General features: G+C 43.9%; 1 protein-coding gene across 1 annotated transcript in view; it reads left to right on the top strand.

Moving 5' to 3' along the window:
- Nucleotides 1-1,336: 1,336 nt before the first annotated feature.
- The window catches only part of DIS3L2 (DIS3 like 3'-5' exoribonuclease 2), a 183,260-nt gene continuing 161,722 nt past the window's right edge, over nucleotides 1,337-22,874 (top strand). The window contains exons 1-4 of the mRNA XM_062498823.1: nucleotides 1,337-1,383; nucleotides 3,730-4,490; nucleotides 19,549-19,707; nucleotides 20,001-20,143. Coding sequence (XP_062354807.1) covers nucleotides 3,794-4,490; nucleotides 19,549-19,707; nucleotides 20,001-20,143 — 999 coding nt within the window. The 5' untranslated portion in view covers nucleotides 1,337-1,383; nucleotides 3,730-3,793. The remainder of the gene's footprint in view (nucleotides 1,384-3,729; nucleotides 4,491-19,548; nucleotides 19,708-20,000; nucleotides 20,144-22,874) is intronic.

Here is a 22,874-nt window from a genome sequence, read left to right as displayed (position 1 = left end):
GTGATCTGCAGGATGCAGGATGAAAAATAAGGACCATGGGGCTGGTGTCCTCCCTATCCTAAGTGAAGGGGCAGCATAGATGCCTGCTCAGATGTTCCTGCCAAAATGAAGACTAAACAGAGCTTTCCCCATCAGAATCCTGCCTGGATACACCAGTTCTGGTCCCTTTGAATCCTTCCTCCATCTACTGAGGGGATTCTCCAGGCAGGCAGCTCAAATGGGATTGACTGGGGGTGCCATGAGGACAGTTTATTGCTCTCCAGATTTTCTTCTGGTTGAAATTTGTTGGCAAACACAGCCTGAGTTTGCAGGTAACACAAGGGTGACCAAACCACATACTCTCAGTCAGCCAGAGCTTGGGTCTGACTCTGGGTCTGACTCTGCTATAAAGCCTTGTGAGAGGTCTGAGATCACAGAAAGAGGAGGTAATAAAAGTGCCAGCTCTTGATTCTGGTCGCATGCTTTAATGTCACCCTGTGATCCACAGGCTCTGACTTATCCTGGAGGAGGTCAGGCCACTGCTGCTCAGCACCAAGGGCTGGTCATTCCTCGGATGCTGTTGCATGGGTGAGCAGGGGATCAGCAGGTTTGCCTGCTGCCCAACTTCCAGTGCCAGGGGAGCAGGAATAACCGGGGGAGCAGGATTCCCAAAGAGCTCGGGGAGCAGGATCCCAAAGAGCCCGGGGAGCAGGATCCCAAATAGCTCAGGGAGCAGGACCCTGGAGCCTGCTCTTCTCTGCAGTGCAGGTGAGGTGGCATAGGTGTTGAAGGTTTCTCCATGGGGCTTTTCGAGGTACAGGTGCTTGCAAAGCCGTGAGTTTCCTCGGGGACGACACCAGACTCAGATCTTTACAATACTAGATCACTCAACCTTTGATTTTTTTCATTGATCTGGCTACAAATGTGGCTGAAGCTGGAGCGCTGGCCTTAAGCTAGAGCAACCCATCCCAGGAGGCTCCGCCGGCCCCAGCTGGAAGCAGGCGGCTGCCAAAACATCCCAGGGATCCCGGTGGCTGCAAAGCTAGCAGGCTGGGGACAGTCCGGGCTGGGCGGCAGCACCTCCTGCCTCCCACGTCCCCGCGATGGCCAGCTCAGCCTAAGGTGGGCTCCCATCCTCACAGGCTGTGCCTGGCCGGGAGGAGCCCAAGGCTACCTGGAGGATCCCGTTCCTCCCAGAGACCCCGGGGAGCTCTCTCCAGTGCACGGAGCGGGGCTGGGACACCCGAGCCCCCGCCTGGGACCCCTCCACCCACCCTGTCGCGGCTGGTGCGGAGCGAGCGCTTCGCGCCGAGTCCTTCTGGGCCCCGCCGCGGCCCGTAGGCGCCGCTGCCCCGGAAGCGGACGGGGCGCTGGGACATTCAAACGGAGCGGAGCGGAGCGGCGGTGAGCGGGGTGGGGGTCGGGAGCGGGGCTGGGACAGGGACCAGGACCAGGACCAGGACCAGGACCAGGGCAGGGCAGGGCAGGGCAGGGGGGACAGTGGAGCCCGACTCGGCGGCGCTCAGCCCCGTGGCAGCGCCGCCGCGACCGGGCCCGGCAGTTCTCTGCTCCGGGGCCGGCCGGAGCGCGCTGGCTGCCCGGGCCGCGCTGCCGAGGGGTGGGGGCGCCTGGCAGGAGAGGCGGCGGGCGAGGGACTGCTCCTGGTGCCGAGGTTTTGTGCTGCTGGAGCTGGAGAGTTGGCTGGGGAGTTGGACATCCCGGGGGGCGTGTGATGGAGGCCAGTGGTGATCCTCAGTGCCAGCCGGGTGACAATAACAGGCTGTTTTCATCCTGGGCCCAGCTCAGTGAGCGTCCTCCCCCTCCGCGTCCATCCTGGCGTTTCACTCGTTCTCATCACCGTGCCCACGCAGGGTCGATATGCCTGTACCCACCTCTGCCTTCTCTCTGCGCTCTTCGGAATATTTCAATTCCTGTTTGCCTACAGAAGACTAATAATGAAACAGTAATGCGTAGGGGCTTGCATCTTTTTCGGTGCTGCAGTTGCTGACTCCTTACGTGGTTAAAATTGTAGAAATTATAGGGAAGGCAAGCTATGAATGTTTGTTCTTTACTGGTAAATAAAGATGACAAATTCCTATCTCCTGGAACCAAACCATTGTTTGGAAAGTAGTTTCAGTGGCTTTTATAAATGTTATCTGCCTCTGTTGCACTGGCAACAGGAGAAGGTGACATTAAAAGAAAGCTGGTGTAGACCTACCCGTGTGTGTTTTGTAATAGCTCGGTAGCAGGTCAGTCTATTAGAAGAGTTCAGCTATTGGCCAGCACCAATGGAAAATCTTAGGAACAAGAATTGCAAACCACATAAAGAATTTTTCCTATTTGCTCAGGGATTTTTAGTTTTTGCTTTACATTGTGAAGCCTGCTCACATCCGTGCTCAATTATTAAAGTAAATCCCAGTGCAAGGCCTGATGTTTCCCCAAAAGGGCCAGAGCAGGGATGCTAAGGAGGAGCTGGCTCTGCAGCCCTTGGACCTTGCTGGATAATGCCGCGTTCCCAGGCAGGGTGTGCATGGAGACTGCCTGGGTGCTTATCCTCTGTGCAACAGCAACCAAAGGGAGAAGAGGGCTGAGTAAGGGCAAAGAAAAATTCCAAGCATGGTGGGAGTAGGGAAGCGAATATAAATTTCACTTTTGCTGATCTCTCTATTCTGTCCTGCCAACATCCCTGTGCTTAGAGAAGGGAAGGGAGAGGTTTAATGGGCAGTATCCTTTATTTAGTGTCCAGTGCCCCACAGTTCTGGGATAGCAGAGATGACTGTGAGCCCTGATATTCTTCATGTACCAGCTGGAGTGAAATTCAGCCCTTTAGCTTCAGACCTGTCCTGAAGTGAAAAAGAGGTGTTTTTATGAGAACACACAGAAGCTAGCAGTTGCACTGGGCTCCATTATCATGAAATTCTTACATTCTTCTTCAGTTTTACATACAGCAAAAATCACTGCTATGTCCTGTTTATGGCCATAATTTACCTCAAAGTAGCTGAGCATTATTTTAGTAGATTATTTTGCTCCAAAAGCTTAAAAGCTAAGGTGGCTGAAAAAGGATTGAAAGATGATTGATCTGCTTGAGTTTCATACTCATGCAGCAAAGTTGGAGATGTGATACCATCTACAGAAACCAGTGCTGGATGGACCTGCAGGCAGTGTGTCTCAGTCAGTAAGAATTAGGAGCTCTTGCAAGGTAATTATTACTGGGAGGGAATTCATGGCTAAAAAGACAAGCTGAAATGGGTAATCTTGGTGTCTGAAGGAACTGTCCAGTGCAATGGAGAGGTGTCAGTCACTGTGGGAGGGAGGTGACAGGCAGTGTGTGCTTTTGACAGCAACACTGAAACACTTCAGTAAGGATGCAGTTATTTTTGAGGACTCCAGGCTGGACATGACAAGATTTTGCTTCTGATAACCACTAAACTGATGCTTATGGTGCAGTCTGTCATTTGCTGCTTTAATTTTCCTGGCTTTTTCAAAGGCAAGGAAGAGCTGATTAAAGGAATCTTGTGTATTTGGGGTGGGACAAAAATCCCTGTTTTATGTGGTGTGTGGGCAGGTACAGCTTATGGACTGTGGTCACTCCTTGGTTATGGACAGGGGTTTGGTGCAGGGGAGATGTTGAGTACATTGTGAAACCCCTTCCCCACACTACAGTGATTTACAAACCCAGAATTCCTTTTCTACAAAAATTTTACATTTTTGTATCATTTGGAGTAATTAATATTTGACACTTCATTTCAGGAAAATAAACCTTTTTTCCTCTGTGTCTGTTTATAACTCTGGAGACTGAGCCTTTTCCTGCATTATGGATCAGCTAGGGCATGTGAGAAGTCCAGCTTCTGCCCAAGGTGCCAAGGAGGGACTGAGCAGGGTGGCTGCCCCCCAGAAGAATGCGTACACCAGGCTCGTTCAAAAGCACCACAGCGGCCGCTTCCAGTCCTACCTGAACCACATTGCACAGAAGATGCAGCTGGAAGAAGGCTTCTCCAATGACCCCAGCTTGGATCTGGACCTGCCTCTGAGGAGAAGCCTGGTGAAGGATAATCCAGCCAGGAATGGGATAAACATGCACAGCTATTCACCAGTCAGAACATCTCACCTGGAGCAGCCCCTGCCTGGATTTGAGAACGATAAACCCCAAAGCGCTCTGAACAGATGTCCTCTTAAAAAAAATACCATTGTTAGTCCAGAGGGAGACTTGGAAATGGAGGAAGACTATTATGGGTATCAGCGTGGAGCTGCATCTGGCTTGTTAAATGTGAGTGATGCCCTTGGTGGGAGGGCATCAAACAGCCTGAGACACCGAGGGACCCTGCAGAAATCTTCTGGTTCTGATGAGAGGGAGGAGGAGGACGTATGGAGGAAGAAACATAAGAAACGAGGCAGATGTCCTGCCAACACTGATACAGCAGCTGGACACTTGTTGACTCAACAGTTTGGTGAGGATGTGCTGGCAATGAATGCCAGAAAAAATAGTCACTTGTCTCCAGGTCAAGTCCAAGGTGAGTTCACTCCAGTGAATTGTTTGGTCCATTTGCAACAATTACTGTGGAATTAAATACAGTGTGTTAGTCAAGAATGAGTTAACAGGAGCCAGTCCTGCTCTGTCCAAGTTAGTCAGCCCTTGGTTACCTGTGGGTGGCTTTGTCCTGGTTTACAAGTAAGCCATGTGGCGTCTGCAAATGCCTTCCTGTGGAGCCAACTCAGTGCTGGCAGGACCTAATTCCCTGACCTAAACTCTGACTGTGGCTGTGCTGCTTCCAGGATCAGCTCAGATCTAGAAGAGCCCATTTTTTGTGGTGTAGAGTCCAAATTAATAAGACCACTGGATCTGAGCTGACTCAGGGGGCAGCCATGCTTTTCTTTGCATTGCTTCTTTGAATCTGGAGTGCTGGTTCGCTTTTAGTCCAGGTAAATCCAATACTCAGGGGCTAAGATATCTGTGTAATGGCCAGCAGTTCCTGATAGAGAGTGTTGACTCCAGGAAATTTTGCTGTTCGTAACCAAGAGACCACATTTTGCAGTACTAAAGTGAATGTGGCTCTTAAATATGATGTTCAAGGCAAAAAACCTACTTAGGGACATAAGTAAAATTTTTATTAAAAGAACCCCTGAACACAGCATGAACGAGGAACCAAAAGCAGACAGTTTAATTTCATTTATCGATGTAATGGGTTAAAACTTTCTTTGAATGTTATTTATGCTGAAACACTTTGATAACCTGATCTTATGAGCTGCTACTGAAGGAAGTCATAAATGTCACCGTGTTAAATTCTCTGTAACAAGTAGAAAAAAGATCGATTTCTCAGCTGGGTAAGATCAGCCTGGGGCCTATCACAACTCTTGAATTGAAAATCAAATAACTTTAGCTAAATCTGTCTTAAAAACTAGGCCCTAAGACTCAAGAGGGACAAGTAATATGCTTTTTTTCTGGGTTATTTTTGAGATTGTGGCAGTACATAATGTGCTAAAGTTGGTAAACTTCCATGACTTCTTTCAAGACTGATCACAGATAGAGATTTAATGCAGATTATGGTAAAACTTTTTGATGAGCTTGATTTTTGGGAGGGCTTCTTTATATGGTTCATTGTAACACTATTTGGTGTGCTAGCCTCTCATAGTAGACTTCCTTCAGCTTTTGAAGTGTAGGAAGAGTGGATGACAGATGAAGAGTCTCAAGGACATACAGTTTATATCTAGGAAAATTACAGGTGCCTACATGGATAAAATAAAAATAGCCTGGCTTTCAAAAGCAAACACCCCCGGTGGCCTCTTGCTCTGGTTGGAAATGGGGTTGCACAAACCCTTTAAAAACTGGTTGTTTGTTTAGTGTAAACACTTAAAGCAGAACATGTTGACCCTTGTGTTTGACTTCCCAGGTGGAAAGCTCGCAATGTGGGAAGGATTATTGAAAAGTTATTTGCTCAGCAGTGACACCTTTCCTCTTCTTCCCCCTGAATGCCTCCCTAGCCATGTGTAGCTGAGACTGGTTACCCTCCAAAATGCTTGCAGGGATGTGGAAACAGTTTCTTGGGGAGGAAAGAAATAGGAAAAAATAAATATGTCAATTTTTTCAGAGAAATATCTTCTGCTGTTCAGTCTGAGTGTATTTTATGATTCTTGTTTAAGTGAAATGAAGATTTTGCAGTAGGCAAGCGCTTAGGTATAAGAACTCACACATCACAGTATCAGGTTAATATTTTCTTACTTCAAAGCTTGTACTTCTCTCTTGATGCTGATATAAGTCATATTATTTTGCATAGGCAGGTGTTTGGTTTGATCAGTTTAAATCAAGGCTTGTGAAGCTGTGATGGCAAGAATTGCTTCTGTCATAGCAGTGAGGCATATCATCTTTTCAGGAGTGACATTTCCTCACAAATTAGCTCTCTTTGGACTGTTGTAGGCTTTTCAAAAGGCTCTTTGAGCTAATCTCAAAGGCAGGCATCTCTCTTTATACCATTTCATTTCATTGTCCTCTTCTTAACAGCTCTTCAGCTCAGGCTTAGCCATGGTTGGGTTTGCAATGACCCTAGAACTGACAGAACTAATAGTGAAGGCAGATATAGTGATCTGTGAAAACCCCTTGAGTGCCCTGGGGCAGGCTGTAGGCAGCAAGGGACTGGTCCCTGTTTATGTCCTTTCAGTGGCAGAGTGATTCCTCTGGCTTTAGAGGAAAACAGAGGTGTTTATGGAGCCCCAAGCAGGTACCTCTGAGCCCTGGAGCTCAGTTTTGCTGATGTGTTCCTGTCTGGAGTTCCATATAGAAACTGCTTTTCCTAACTATTGGAGGCTTTGCAGTTGAGAGAGCTGAGTGTGAACAGAAATTCATTGTCCCCTGTGTGAAATGTGACATAGTCATTAGACTGCAGGTTGGATTCACTCGATGGCATCAGCACTCCTGGATTTGGGAAAGCGAAGCTGCAGATAAAGGAATCCCACAGTTCCTCCCTTCTGTGCAGTTTTAACCTCTGTGAGGAGAATTGCTGTAAAACCTCTTGTTCTGAAGTTTCTTCCCAAACAAAACCCAATAAATCAGAAAATAATCCTAAAATGCCTCTTTAAATTGTGATGCTTAGAGTTTTTAATCTAATACGATTTTCCTCCTGGTATCGTTCCTTAAATACTCTAGATTTTTTGGGTGTTAAAATTTGGTTAAACTTCCTTAACAGAAAATTATCAAGTCCCTTGGGATGTTTTCTGGTTTTGATCAAAGGTTCTTAGGGTTTTTCTATTTCAACCCATAGTTAGAAATCAAAATCTTTTTTTCAGACTGACTGAAGTTGCTGCCATAAAAGGGCTTAAAACCTTTTTCATGACAACAGAAGTGCTGACTCTTTTCTGCAGCATCCGAATCATGCTAGGAGTTGAGATTTGCATGGCTGCTGTGTGGAGCTTAAGTATTTGTGATGCTTTGCTTTGTCAATAATTACTTTAGAAAAAATGCTGTGTTTTATTTGGAGCAGCAAGATTTCAGTTGCATTTTGAGGACATGCACTTGCTAGCCTGTTTTTTTTGAGGGAGAATTGCTGTTTGATATCGCATTCTCAGGTCTGCTGGAAAGCCTAGAAATCAGACATCTTCAGAAAAGGACTGTCCTGCAAACAGGGAATACCATCTCCCAGCCACACTTGATTTGAGAGGATCTTGGGAGCTAGAGCACCTAGGAATGAGGTGGCTTTGTTGATTTTGAAACTTGGGTGGAGCAGGATGCTGTTCAAGGCTGATTGCTCTGAAATACGTTCAGATTTTGCAGGGCTGGATATACTGTCTCAGTCTGTATCTGTAGCTTCCTTGGGAAGAGCAGTCAGCGTCCCTAGGTGTCCTCCTGAGGGTTCTCTCACTAAAAACTTCATGGGTTTATGATGTGATGGAGGTATCTTGCCCATCTGTTAGGGTCAGCTTGCCCCCTGAGTAGAAGCAGGCAATTTCTGGGCAACAGCATGCCTAATCAGAAACAGTGAAATATTTCCACAGCCCTTTCTGATTTATCATCTGTCTGACACTTGGCATTTATTTGCCCAGCCTGTGGTACTTAACCAACTTGGACAGCTTCCATGGAGGAGTGATGCTGGCAAGCAGGCTGGTGTTTAGCATCAGAGCTTGAAAAACAATTGTTGCTGTTGGATGGTGGTGTTATGCTTGTGGCTGCAATCCTGACATTTAAAAGGTTCAGGATAGGTAAAGGAAATATCCTGGATTGGCTTTGCCGTGTGTTTGATGGGCACAGCTGCTCAAGAGGTATCAACCTTAATAAGATGGCAAAATCTCAGGTATTTTGTCTTCCCATGGTACGCTGCAGTATAACTGTGTGTTTGTCTTTATTTCTCTGGGGGAACTTTGGAGGAAGAACCACAGCTTCTGGTTTTCCTTTCTTGTAAGGCTAATTTAGGATAATGATACTTTTTAGTGGCAAGTCTTCCAATTCTTCTGTGATGAAATTCAGTTCTGAAGAATGCTGTTATCTCCCTATCTGGCACCAGTAAACATGAGCCAGCATTCTACTAAAGGCCACAGAATCAGCTCAATAAATGGAGAATGTTGGTTGCTGTGGAAATCTTTAAAATGTAGCTAATCTTGCCAGGTTCAATGTAACATTCCTTAGATGACGTTAATCATGGTAATAATATATGGGAGAGAAGGGAAAACTGGATTTACTGTATGGCCCCATCTGAGAAACACATGAAAAATAGAATGCTCCTTTCTCTAATGGTTTAGCAACGTCATCACAAACATAAATTTCTCTTGCTTTTGATAGAAAAAAAATGTTGCATTCCTGAATCTTGTGCAACTAATGTTTTTGGCAACCATCAGCTATAGTATGTGAGTTAATATCTGATGTATCCTCTCTTGGGGAGATGAGATCTTGCCCTTGCAGGGACTGTGTTTTTTATATGTGATCTAATAACTGTCTTCCATGCCCTTTACCAGAGCCCTGAGCACACTGTGCTGCAGCAGGAGCCCTTGCATTTGGCAGCAAAGCTCTCACCTGTGTGAATGAAGGAGCTTCCTTCACCTCCTAGTGCTTAGGTGAAAGTGTTCCTCCATGGAAATGCTTGTTGCTGTTAACCTGCTATTTTAAAAAAAAAAATAAATTTTTTTTAAACTCACTAGCCCCCATTATGTAGTGCAGGTAACTATGCCTGTCAATGTGGTGTTGGTCCTAGAAAAATAATAGGCTCATAGAAGAATTGAATTGATTTTTAATTAATTAAAAACCTTATCTTTCATGTGACTTGCCATCAGTTTATTTACAAAGGTCCTATTGAGCTCTTCAGTGTCAGTTTCTCATGAGATTAGGGTTTTGATGCCAAAGGTGTGAGTGTGAATGTTAGTGTGTGAACTTAAATCACAGCGCATGTGCAATGGTTTAAAACCTTTTAGTCAAACTAATTAAATGCAGCAATAAATTTAGAATTGTTACCAACAGGTGTGTCTGGGTCTTGCAGTGTCATGTCCTGATCCTGTGCTGTTTAATATGTCTTTCAGTCATCAGAAAGAAAATATATAAGTAGGATTGAAAATGGGTTTTTTTGATGACTTGCAGAGCATTGAATAGTGGGGGTAGTTACTGGCAGCCATCTGGATCACTTGGTGGACTGGGAACAGGCAAAACAAAGTCCATTTATCAGATTGCCAGCATAGAGCCATGATAGCAGTGCGAGGAGCCCGGTGTGGGAAGCAACAGCTTGGAAAAAAGTTTTGAGCTCTTGATGGATTAATCAGCTGAACGTCCTCCTCCTGTGAAATGCAGCCAAAAGGGTAATGTATGAGCATGGGAATTGGGAGATGAAGTATGGACTCTGGGTGTCTTTGGCATGGCAGCAGCAGCTTCTGGAGTGTTGTATCCTGTGGTGATGCCCTCAGTTTGAGGTGGATGGTGATGAATTGATGAATACTCAGAGGAGAGCCATAGGGAAGATTAAAACGTTGAGATCATGAGTGAGTGATTTGAGGAACCCTGCTTTGGTTATCACAGAGATGCTTGGGGGAAGGGAGTTTTCAGTAAATTGCCTACATGGGGAACAGATGTTCAATAATAAGCTACTCAGTTGAGCAGATTATGATATAATGCATTTGAGGCTAAACAAGTCCAGGCTTGAAATACAGCACAGTTTAGCAGTGAGGGTGAATGACCATTGGAACAGTTTTACCAAGGCTTGTGGTATGTGGGCTGTCACCAGCACGTTTAGAAGCACTGATAACAATTTCTACCCCTGAAAAACGCTGTCATTCAGCCAGGAATTAATTTGTAAAAGTCTGCTTCCTCTGCTGTCCACGAGGTCAGCCCACACACCCCTGCCAGGTCTGACCTGTTACTCAGGTAATGTCCAAATGTCTCCTTCACCATGGATATCCAGGTAGATAGGACAGGTTCTTTGCAGCTGAATTCAGTGGCTCTTGTGGTTTCGCTCTAGCCTGCTGTGACTGCTGTGGACTTTCTCTGCTGTCTTCCTCTACAACTGTGCTCCTACCTCTCCTCTCCCAAATGCTGCTGCCCATCTTTTGCCCTCCCACCCCAATCCCCTGCTAACTAGCACCATGAAATGATGTGGGCTGCATATCCCGAACTCCCTCTTGTGGGGAAAGCCAAGCTACAGAGAATTGAGACTTGGCTAGGGCAGGGTGGAAAACAAAATGTTGTGATCTATTGCATAAAGTAACGTCTTCTGTGACAAAAATAAAAATTTCCAGGGTGCTGAAGGAAAATGTCAACACTAGCAGCTGCAGCCCACAGATGTATGGGGCATGTCCTGCCTTGGAGAATATTCCAGGCTCTCTGCAAATAAAAACCAGTGGCCAAAATGTGGTTTTGTTCAGTTTGTACATTTTTAGGCATTTCCCCCCACACTACTAGGGATTGTGATTTTTGTACCTACTGCACTGAGTGGATAGTATAGGGAATGGTTCATCAGCAGAAAAACACATTCAGCAGCACCTTGGGTTACCTCAGAATATGTAGAAATCTGAAGGCAGTTCTTTGATATCTTCAGCTGCTAATGTCTTCTAGTATGTTAGCACCTCCTGTCAGGTATTTTGCTTTTCAAAGTCTCTTAACTTCTTCTGTTCTTTGAGCAACTTACTTCTTTTAAACTACTGAAACCGAGAAAAATCAAAGACAAAACTACCACAATATTGTGTTTCTTGAAGTTTTGAAGAAGCCTTTTCACAGTGTAGTTGCTGGATAAAACAAAGAGCAAAAGGTATTGTGGAAGATGTTTAGGGAAGATGGAAGGATGGGGGGGGATGGTGGAAGCAGCCCTGACCCACATCCCAAGGCAGGAGTGGAAGCCTGGAGGAGTGCAGTCATCAGGCGGAGTAGGTAGCAAGGAGGTCATGAGCAGGGTGGAGCAGGTTCACAGAGAGTCCTGAAAACCAGAAGAGATGTACCCCCTCCCTGACAACACCACTGCGCTGCTGCACGCAGCTGGAGCACAGTAACTATTTTGATAAACTTTTAGTCTATTGCTACTAAATGAGTTTCGTCACCAGCCCTTCGTTCAGAGCCTGGAATGGTATCTTTGGCTCTTGCACTCCTGTAGTATTCCTACAACACAAACCCTGCTGAGGAATTGAATAAAACTGCAATTACTGTCTGAGTTACTGAAGTCTAAAGCCTTCAAGCATGAGGATGCTTGGAAGTGTTTTGGAAGTAGAAGCATGGTGTCGTGAGCACATGATCTTGGCGGTCAGGAGCAGTTTCCACAGCATTGTTTTCAGCAGCAGAAAGAATCCATTGTGCATTTTTCTTCAATTCAGTTTTTCAAAGCCTAGGCCCTTTCTGAAAGCCAAAGTCAGCAAGAACATTTTCCCTAGTTCCATATTGAAATCTGGGGACATGCAGCACAAGAGTTTTTAATAAGTATGTGCAGCTTAAAGCAAAAGAGCAATGGTAATGTGTGCCTTCCACCATATGTGTGCTTTCCACCTCATTTTCATGAGTCTGGAGCTGAGCATCTGTCTCTACTCCCAACTTTCCTTAATATCCATGGACATGCCACTTTTTTGCTACCTTCATTTCATAGTAGAAGTGTTTCTTCCTCAGTGTTTAATTCTAAGAGTGTTGGATGTCTGAATCTTCTGTGACCAGCTGCAGTGGCGCAGTCACTTCCAAAGGCAGCTCATGGCTCTAAGAACTCCCTCATGAACCCTGACAGCCTGTGTTTCCCCACCTGGAGCCACTGGCTGGGGGACAGGCTGCCTGTCTGCAGCCAACTTGTTCCCTCTGTGGTAAGGTTTCCCTTTTTCTTTTTTTGTTGGATGTTCAACTCTTCTGTGCAGATTTTGGCAGACTTTCTGCCAAAACTATTTGGAGAATCACCTTCTCCAAAAAGGCAGAATGAGAGAGCTCTCTGGGTTTGTTCCTGGATGTGCTGGTGCACAAATACAGCCATGTCTGTTGACAACCTGTTCTGCACAGGCATAGCTGTGTTATGTTCTAGAGAGTTGCTGGTAACCAGTTGGGCCTTTCCAGTCCTTTGAATTACTGCTGAACTCAAATTTTAGAGCTGTGTGGACATGCCTTCACTTAACACAATGTCTTCTGATTTTATTTTGATTTGTCTTGATGGTGGAAAGTTGTATTTAGATTTATGCTGTGGCTGACTCTGGTGGCCCATCATGATGGGTCAATTAGTGAGGCTGGGGGACCTGGGAGAGACTTCTGAACAGCTGGATTTTAAGACACCATCTACTTAGTTCAGGACATTTGCATAGAATTTGCATGTTGGCTGAGCCCATGCATCTAAATGTAGGTTTGCATTGTTTCTCGTCTTTGAATGACTGTTTAATTAACTTTAAATTTAATTATGCAATCTGCCATCTGCCTAAATCCTTACAGTGCTGTTATATCACCATTCTTTTCCAGTTCCACAAAGATATTCCCTTTCCTGGAAGTTTCCCCTGCTTTTTAATGATTAAGATAATTTCAACTTGTTCACTTCCTTGGTTGCTTTTGAGAAGGACTCACAACAACGTTGTAGGAACTCTCTTAGCTCTATGGTCTGGCTTGGACCAAGCAGAGGAATGTACTGCAGAATCTCCAGTTTGAGATTCTTTGAATTTACATTTCATGAGAGAAGAAGGATCTTCTTTTATTTGCTTGTGATAAGGAGAACACACTCTCAGATTTTCTCTTAGACTCCAGATTGAGCATCTGAAATATTGCCTACCATGTTTGTCTCCTACAGGTCTCTGTTGCAATGAAACATCACTGAACTGATAACATATCTTCAAGTCTTGTCTTTCCACTCCTACATCCCTAATGAATTCTTTCCCATGACACCCTCATTCGTCTCTATTGCTTTGTCTTTAATCTTGAGCCATCTACTTTATTTAAGCCCTTGACTTCAAGATACTGTAAAATGCATGGAGGTGGTTCTGTTCCAAGGCTGTCCAAGAGCTCTGAACTATTTTATTTCATATTTAGAGAAATGTGGAAGCATGACTGTTCCTAACATAGGTTGGAGCAGAGCTGTGCTTTCAGTGAGTGTGTTGGATGAGGTTTGGTCCTGTATGTGTATGTGTTGGGGCTCTAGCATAGAGATAGATTCCTAAGAATGTCTTTTTAATTGGTAGTACAGAAGTCCTTCCCTGAGCAACTATACCAACAGCTGTCTTTGTGTTTTTCCTTTTAAAACTAAATGGAACAAAAAAGGATTTGGTTGTTACCATTAGTGGGGCATTTAATCTCTTAAATCCACAAAATATTTTGCAAAACATAAATAGCTTGTTACTTCTGGCCTGCCTGTGACCAATGTTTTTGTTGACGTAACTCACATTTGAGATCACTTCAATGGTGTTTGTTGGTTTTGCCTGTTGTTTTTGCCTGTGTGTGGTGATTTGATCCTGGATATTGTAGCAGTCATTTAAGTGCTTGGAGATTTTTGACTTAGTCACTTCTATAATATGACATCTACTGGATGTCACTGGTGCATTAGAAATTTGAAACAATCTAACAAACTTTCAACTTTTAAAATTTGAGAGGGATGTATTCTAGAGACTTCTTTGAGCTGCTGAAAATATCAAATAACTTTGAAATTGCCTGTTCAAGTATATGAAAGGGGCAGGCACAGGGATCCTAGCAAAACCACCCTGATGTTAATGCAGTTTGTACTGGCAAAGCATCTTCTGCTGGGAGTTTATTAGACTTTGGAGAATGAAAGGGGCAGTTGCCTGGTACGACAGTGTCAACAGTTGGTCTGTGTCTGTCCAGAGCTCCCAGCCAGCAGCTATGTCCCCCCAGCTCATCAAAGCTGTGCAGAAACAGATTCACAGAAGTACCTGAGGTGAGTTGTTCAGGGGCTATGTGGATTTTTTATGTCCCAGATGTCTTTCCAAAACAAGGCAGAGTTTGTGTTGGCTGAACTTTAGTATTGAGACTATTAATACACCCTGTTACACATCAGCATCCATAGTGCCTCATAAAGTTGCAGATAGAACTTCCTGGCAGCTCTTGGAGAGTATTCATTTGCTTAAAGACCAAATTTGATGGTTTCTAAAATTTGCTTTGTCAGCTCTGCCAGGAGTCAAGGGCCAACTTGAATTTACAGATCAGTGAGGTGATGCCTTGGGCTGCCTTGTGGTTGGACATTAATTCATTAAATCTCTAGTAAGGATGGGGCAAGAACATGCTTTATTTAACTTCCTTGCTCTGTTTACCCTAGTCTGATTTAAATGGGAGTGTGGACTAACCACAGACTGGTATCAGGGTAGTTGTTGTTGTCTTTGGTTGGTTAATTTCTGCTTTTGGGGCTAGGGCAGTGTTGGGTGATCCTTCTTTTGGTAGCTGCCATGTCTTCAAGATCATGGGTGTGTCCTTATCATGTCTTTCTAAGTGCACAGCTGGGTATTCTTGAAGAATTACTTGGATATCTTGAAGGAAATTGGTTTAAGTCATTGAAATGAGTCAGCAATGAAATGGAACATTGTAGAAATATGGACAAATATTTAGGAACTGTGAGTTAAGAGTGTCTCATTAACTGATAACAAATTGTTCTATTGCATGTTGTGGGGATATGCTTCTGTTTCTTCTCACGCTTATACTAACTGGAAAACAGGGTTTTCCAAAGATTCCTTGCCATATCTGGACCATGATCTAATGTTGGGAAGCAATGGAAAATCCTCTTAGCAATAGCAGAGTTAGTGGAGGTGCTGGTGTCCAGTCATGGACTGATAAAAGTAAATAGCAGATGCAAGTATTTTGTATTGGAAAAATTTGTAACAATATTACTCTGTCCAATGCTTTCAACATGAATTATTTTATTTATTTTTTTTTTTTTTTAATGTGAAAGGAGCCACTACATGCTGAGATAGTGTCTGGGGAGGGTGGTCAGACACTGCAGAGGTGTTACCAGCACTGTTTTGATGCTTTCACAGTCCTGACCACCCCAGGGAGCTGCCCAAATATTGTAGGTATCTATATAAATAATACAGATGGTAAGAAAGCTGGAAGTTTGGAGGTCAAAATGTCTGGTGGAAATGTAGATGCCCTTTGGTAGAAGAGGGAAAGTGGTATAGTAGGAAATGATACCAAGATCTCCTTATCTTGAAATTCACTTGGATCTCTCAAGTAAAACTGGTTCTTGCTGGATCCTGAGTGGGAGTTGTCATGGATGTGCCAATGAAGATTCAGTGGTACTTTCCTTCTCTGCTCATAGTAATCAAAGAGACTGTCAGGTGTGAGAGGGCACTTAGAATGTTTTATTTTTGGTAAATAAAATTGAGGGTCTTGATTCTTTCTTATGTAAAGCAATATGTAAATTTTAATACAAAATTAAAGACTTTCTGGCCTTAGTAACTTCATGTTTAGTTGAGCATTTTAGTTGATTTAGTTGACCATCTAGTTGATCAACTGACTAATAGATATACATTTAATTAAATGCAATACTTTTCAAAAGCTAAACTCTGGAGTGATTTTGTATAAATTATGTCAAAATAAGCTGATTTAAAACATCTAGCCTCCTCTCTTACTGTAAGACAGATCAATTATTCTGGGAAGCTGCCTTCATGCTTTTTTCTCCCCCGAAATAAGAAAAGATTAATAGGTACTTATGTTTAAAGACCAAAATGTGCTATAGTGTGATGTCATTGTTTTGATGGAGATGAAGTGAGGTGGTTTGGATTTCAGATGGAGCTTCAGTGCTGTCCTTCCAGCAGAGCTCAACCAGCCCTGCATCCTTTCTGCTCTTTTTCCTGGTGTCCATGGTGAGAATAAAAGCCAATGACTGATTGTGAACTGTTCTGAAAGCCCATGAATGCACCCACTTCTCTTTCATGCCTCTCTTGCTGAGGACGTGTGTTTCTGCTTCCCACAGGTGCTTCCATTTGGCTAGTTTGAAGGGTTTTCCTGCTCTGTGGGTGGAATTGCTGGTCCTATTTAGGTGTCCCTCTGTCACCCTTGTAGGGGACTTCCATGCCTGATGCACGTGTTGGGATTTTTTCAACCCAAATCTCCCTCCAGAGGACTTCAGTTATGGAACAGTCAACCAACTTTCCTCAAATCATTAGATCTTTTTCATCTCCCATTGAAAATAGCAGAATATCTAGAAATCCCAGGCAAGTGTTGGCTCCACATGGAGCAGCTGTACATCATCATCTACATCATCTTGGCAGCCAGATAAACACCCAAAGGTATTGCATTTGCTGCTTGTGAATATTTATGTCTTGTGCTCTAGAGCTGCTCTGTGGTCAGGCCTAAGTGGTTCTGCACAGCAGATGTGTTTGGTGCTCTGTGGTTGCTTCAAGTGTCCTGATCAGCCAACCTCAGCTCTCAGTCCCTGCCGCTTAGTCTTCCTTCCACTGAAATTATTTAAATTTTTTTCTTATTAATTAACTTTGTATTTGGTTATTTTAATGCCTAGAATGTGTTACTACTTTGTGTGACATCCTACCATGAAAGATTTTGTTCTATCTTACAAATCACTCATTTGTAACACCAAGGAAAAAGTAAGACATACACATTTGGTGCTAGAATAGGCTTTAACCATATTTGTGATAGATTTTTCAGAAATAATGGTCTCAGTATATCCTATGCTATAGAGTAGTCAAGTTACAGTTTCCTTGTGGAATGATGTCTGTTTATGCATCAGAATATTAATGCTGAGTAGTGGGGACAGCAGGAAAGCCCATCTTGAGAGTTATTTCTAACTTGCAGTTTTAGGGGACAGGTGCATTGCAGAAAAAAATACTGACTCTAGTTGAAACAGATGGTGACCTGTAGTTAGGTCTCCTTCTTTTAAAAGAGGAAATACAAGAAATTACAGTCATGCAGAATTTGATGTGTTCCAGTTGAATGCTAATTGTGACAGTTGCCTGTGGCTTTGTAACAGGGGTGGCTTTGTTTAGCCATAAATGCCATGGCCAAGAGGGGTCAAATACTGTCTGAAGGGGCTGTGTGTAAACTGCCTTGCCAGGCCCGTTATGTTGAAGCAGTTTGTTTTGAGTGAATTTTGTCATTGATTTTTGCATTTGAGTTTGAGCAGATGAAAAATCCCACCACAGAGCAAAGCCCAAGGCTTAAGTGCTGAAAATATGCAGATGCCTCTCTGCATGTCTACCTTTTATCACACAAAGATGCTTCTCCACCCTTTGCTGTACATTATTTTTGGCTGTAGAGGCCGCAAATTTCTTGAACCATTGGACAAGCCAAGTGCTGGGACAGCTCTTCTCTGCAGTGCCTAATTCTGCACTTAGCTCACTGCCCAGTCCATGAGATACTTTTTTGCTTTCCTCTGTGCATTTTAGTCTTCTGCTCTCTTTTTTTTTGCAGCTCCTTCTTAATTATATGTTAAGATTTAGCCTCCTTTTTATCCTGGACTCTCTAATTCATAGTAGTATTTTTTGTGACTTGCTGTCATAGAAACGAGGGCTTTAGAGGACCTTACGAGCTCATGTAATCCATTTCACTACCTCAAGGAAAAAACTACTCTTCTTAGACCAACTCTGGCAGACATCTGTCTCACCTATTTTTAAGAACCTCCAACGAAGCAGATTGCATGACCTCTCTGGGTGAGCAGCCTAAAATCCCGCCTGTTGCAGTTTGTCAGATTTCTTCACCAAAATGTCTCTGCAAACATATCCAGGAGCAAATTGTGTTGCCAGTTCTCTAGTCTGCACTTTTACTTTTGGTGTCTGTTTTTAAACTTAACTTGACCTTAAGGACATTTGTAAATCAGTTCATTAGGCAGTTGCAAATCAATTAATTTTTGCTCCATCTCACTGTGTGGGCCGTACAGGTTGTGTTGCCTCAGTCACCAGAGCTGAAACCTAAATTTGCTGCTTTCACCACGTTACAGTCTCTGTTCTGGAAGCACCCTCAGAGTGTGAAAAGCCTGACTGTGTAGAAAAAGGCCCAACTGTGTTGTGTTATTGTGACTGAAAACAGAAGCCTCCTCTTTGTTTCAGCTTCCCATTTGAGACACTGCTGTGCTGTGTAATCTCTTCCTGGACTGGTCTGAGCTGGCACCTTCAGTTGTCCCTCTGTCTGTCTTGGTGTCCTCCCTCCTGAATTACGAGGATCCATCCGTCCTGCTGATTTGCCTGTTGTTGCATACATGAAAATGGCTTTTTCTCTGTGATTGGGCAAAGTAGCAGTTTCCTCTTGTTGCACCGTATTTTTTAAAGATCTCTGCTTAAGTACAGCTTATAAAACGTTTTTTTTTCCTCCTTGCTGTGAAGCAATCTGCTATTTCGTTTGAGAAGGATACCATAGGTAAAAAATTTGCCTTGTAACTTGGATAGCACCATAGCAAATAAGTTGGCATTGCACGTTTTCTGACTTGCAGGTACAAGCTTGGACCCAGGGAGCGTAGCCAGGAGGGGCTGGAAGGCAAAGCTGTGATGACATGTTCAGTATCCAGGTGGAGGGCCAAGAGGGCAGCTGCGCGGCGCTGGGTTGCATTCCAATGTGCTGATCCGTGGAACAGTGTTGGCATACACTTTGGAAGCTGCTGCTTGCTCTCCTGGCTGTAGGGAAGGGGCTGAGGTGATGGCAGGGAAGTAAGGGGTGAGTCTCTGCAGAATATTTTCATACGATTGTGAACAGGCTGGACGTTTGGAGCTTTGGCACTTCTTTCTGGTGTCCTTGTGTACCATGCTGCCTCTGGTAGCTCCAAAGTTAATGACTCCAGTATGGGTTGTTAAGAATTCTTTTTCTTTTGCCTCCTTGATTCCTGACCTGCTTAATTAAGTTGTAGGGAGGTTATATTTTCTCACTACTTGGGGGCTTAATGGGGTGGAGACTTTGGAAACAGTTTAACAATTTTACATTTTATATGCTCTAATGAATTTCCCAGGATTTTGGAAGGGTTGTATCCAACTTCAGCATAGTAATTTCCAGCGTTGTATTTATGCTAAAATAAATTAGTGGTGTATTACCAGGCCCAAAGAGCCAACAGATTACAAATGAACTAATGAAGACATTGTTTCTCTTGGATAAAGGCTATGACTCATGGTTGTAACTTGTACCGAAGAACTAGAGACCCTGAGCTTCACCAGGACCACAAGCTGGCACTGGGGTTCCTCTTCCCTTCCCTGTTATTTCAAACCTGTATTTAATTTCAGGTGCAGAAAAAAGAGGGTTTGCAAGGACCAGAAACAACTCTGAATCTGCAAGAACTCCCCAGGACTTTGATAGGAAGAGGCAACTCTCTGAATCGCAGACAGAAACAATGAACAATTCAGACAGCAGAATAAATCCCAGACAACTGGGAACTCCCAGAGGTATTAAAGCAATGCATGTACACGCTTCAGGAATAAGCTGCCTTGAAGCCTGTGCTTTAAAAGATGGGCTGGGATGAATGCTGTTGACTTTAAAATGAGCTGTAAAAGACTGTTGATTATTTGTAAAATATGATTATTCCAGGCTTTTTGGTGTTCTGAAGTCGGGTGCCAGTATTTCTAGGCAAACTGTTCTCAGAAGTTCAACTTTGAATATAAAACCTCTTTTCAGATTCTGTTAAGATACACAGACATGTTTGGTGGGCAAGGTAACACTTACAAATTTTTGTTTGCAGGAGGATCCTATGCTGCTGCCCCAACGTCAGGTGACAGAAAGAATCTGAATAAACCTACACGAGGGAGGAAGAAGAGTATATTTGAAGCCTACATGTCAAAGGAAGATGTTTCAGCAGGACTTAAAAGGGGAGAGCTAATTCAGGTGCCTGAAATGTACAGTGTCCATGCTCTTGTGATAAATCTGTGGAAATCACAGGCAGTTGTTGGAAATCAGCAGCAGTTGATGACAGGGGTTTGATGTAGCACTTGTAAATGCCAGAGGAAGATATTTTCTCTTTCTCAGGACATTCTGCAAGTGGGATGGAATCTTCTACATTCCTCTGAAGTAGTTTTTTTGTTTGATTGCATGTTCTATAAAATTCCTGATCCACACTGGGGATAAATTGCAGGTTTCTGGGTGAATAATCTGCTGGCCATGATGGTCATTGTTGGGGAGATACTTTCTTTTACAAATGATGCTCAAAACAACAGCAGTTGCTGGTAGCCTCTGTCTGTGTAAGTAGAAACAAATGCCCTTAGCATGATACCTCTTGCTGAAATTTCTCACAAAAATGTTTGTGCTTCTTTTTGGAGCAGCAAAACTACAGCTATCATTATGCAGCAGTTGTTTTCTAAAGAATGTGGGGGTGGACCTGGATCTGATGGGTATAGAGGAGGTTTACATGAATGCTGGCAGGGCTGAGATGGAGAAGAAGAGAGTGTTCTGGCACCACATTCATAGTAGTCCTCAACATGGGTTAATGTTCTTTAGGGCACACCTGGCATCCCAGTGAGATCAGACTGACTGGAGAAAAATGGCAGGTAGAGATCAATGAGGGCATGACATCCAGTCTGAGGCACTGTTTACTCAGGCACACACAGGTCCATTGCCATTTAATTAGTGTTGTAGTGCTGGTGAGGTTGTGATACTTACTTTCATCACTACACTGAAGTCTCAAATGACATCACCTCAATTTTTGTCTGATTTTTTGTTATAATTGCATAATATTTCTTGTATATCATTATAATGTCATAATCTCTGGAAGTGTGATGAGGTTTTTACATGAAAGACTGCCTGATTCCATCCTGAAGACCAATCTCATGCATTCTTGGCTTTGAGAGAAATCATATCCCTGCTGATGTTTAGCATGGTCCACTGGGCTACTTTGGCCTTAGGCCATTGCATTTTTAAAGACCATCACAGACATCTGCAATGGGAAGCAAATGGTGAGGGAGGAAATGGGAGCCTTAAGCTGTGACTTCTCTCATGGCTGCACTAGCATATGGCATCAGCTAAATCTTCTGCCTTACCTTCAGGAGTGGTTTTGGCACCATTTTTGCTAACATGGCCTGATAGCTTTAAGTGCAGTGTATGTAGACTGCCTATGAGGTCAAGTGCAGCTGCAGATGAGGCACATCAGGCTATGACTACTACCTGAGAATCCCATTGAAATGCTGAGTCCCCAGGGACCTGTGATTGCATGATCCCTGGCAAAAGAATCCCTAGTTCTTGTAAATGGGTAGTGTCTACTCCAGCTCATGTGCTGCGTAACTGCAAGAGTCATACGTGCTTTCTTAGGCTCTGTCTGTTTTCCTTTCATCCAATTCCACATCTCAGGGAAACAATTGAGACTGTAGAAGCTGGACTTAATAATTCAGAGCTGAGTTTTAGATCATGGGCATCCCAGCTCAGTATTTCTCATCTTCAGTTCATTCATCCTTACAATTTCGTCAAGATCATTCATCGCTGCAGCCTCAGCCAGGATAGGTGAGATCCTGAGAGCAGCTTTAGTGAATGGATGATTATTCAATGGTTTTCTCTACAATGGCAAGAGACAGAATGAACAAATTCCTGTTGTGTTAATGCCCAAAAGCAGGGCATTATTCTGGCATGGTAACCTGCAAAAAGGCTCCACAAGAGCCTATGTAAGGGGAGGCCAGACCTATTAGTCTGAATCTGCTGGTTGTGAGGAAACTGGAGTGCTCCTAGGCAGTAGCATGACTACTGAACAAGGGCTATCTCCTGGAGCATCCTGGAAACACTGGATCTGCTTATATTTGGATGAGAATTAGAGAGCTCTGTTAGGGAGAAAAAGAGCCTACCATAACAGTGAGATTCTTTCTGGACCTTGGCAATGCAGCTGTGCAACAAAATGTTCCCGAAAGCCCAACCCACAGAAACTCCTGGCAGACCTGGAGATTGTTCAGATGACACACAAGTACCATGAAGATTAGGCAGCCCTAGATCAGGAATAGTGAAGGGTTATCTTTATGGGTGCTGACGTCTGTCATTAATATTGATCTTAATGGTTTCTGGTACTGCATCTGACATAAGTCATGTTTTGATAAATAGTAGCCTGAGAAGTGTGCCCTGTGGATTCATGTAGTCATGCGACATGTCCGGAAGTGTCCTTCCATGAAAAAAGAGATCTGAGCTCAGGCGCTTATGAATGTGTAGAGTTCCCACTTTCCTGCCCTTAAAACTGCAGGGAGCAAACACCAGGCGTATCAGGGTTGGAATCACACTGGATGGCCAGGAGGCAAACAAGATTGAATAACTCCTGCATCGTTCTGTGAGTGCACAATGATGGTTATACCCAACAGATGAAATCGGGCTGTGTATTAAAGAGCATTGACCCAGAGGACTCTAATCATCCTCTGAAGCATCAGCCAGAAACTCATGTCTGCTCCACACCTCCAGAGTCTCCCAGCCCCTCCCTGCAGGACTGCTGGGGTCAGGTGGAGCCAACAGAGATGCAGAGCCTGCTTTGCTTTTAAAAGGGTGTTTTTCCTTGGAAAGCTGTTCTTTTGTGGATGTGAAAGCTGGGGTTTCCCTGATTTTCATGAATTGTTTTTTCAAAGGAAGCCTTGGTTGCAATCAGATACTTGTGAAC

This window comes from Cinclus cinclus, chromosome 10 (assembly GCF_963662255.1).
Source record: "Cinclus cinclus chromosome 10, bCinCin1.1, whole genome shotgun sequence".
NCBI classification, from domain to species: domain Eukaryota; kingdom Metazoa; phylum Chordata; class Aves; order Passeriformes; family Cinclidae; genus Cinclus; species Cinclus cinclus.
This window is presented reverse-complemented; position numbering and strand designations above follow the sequence as displayed.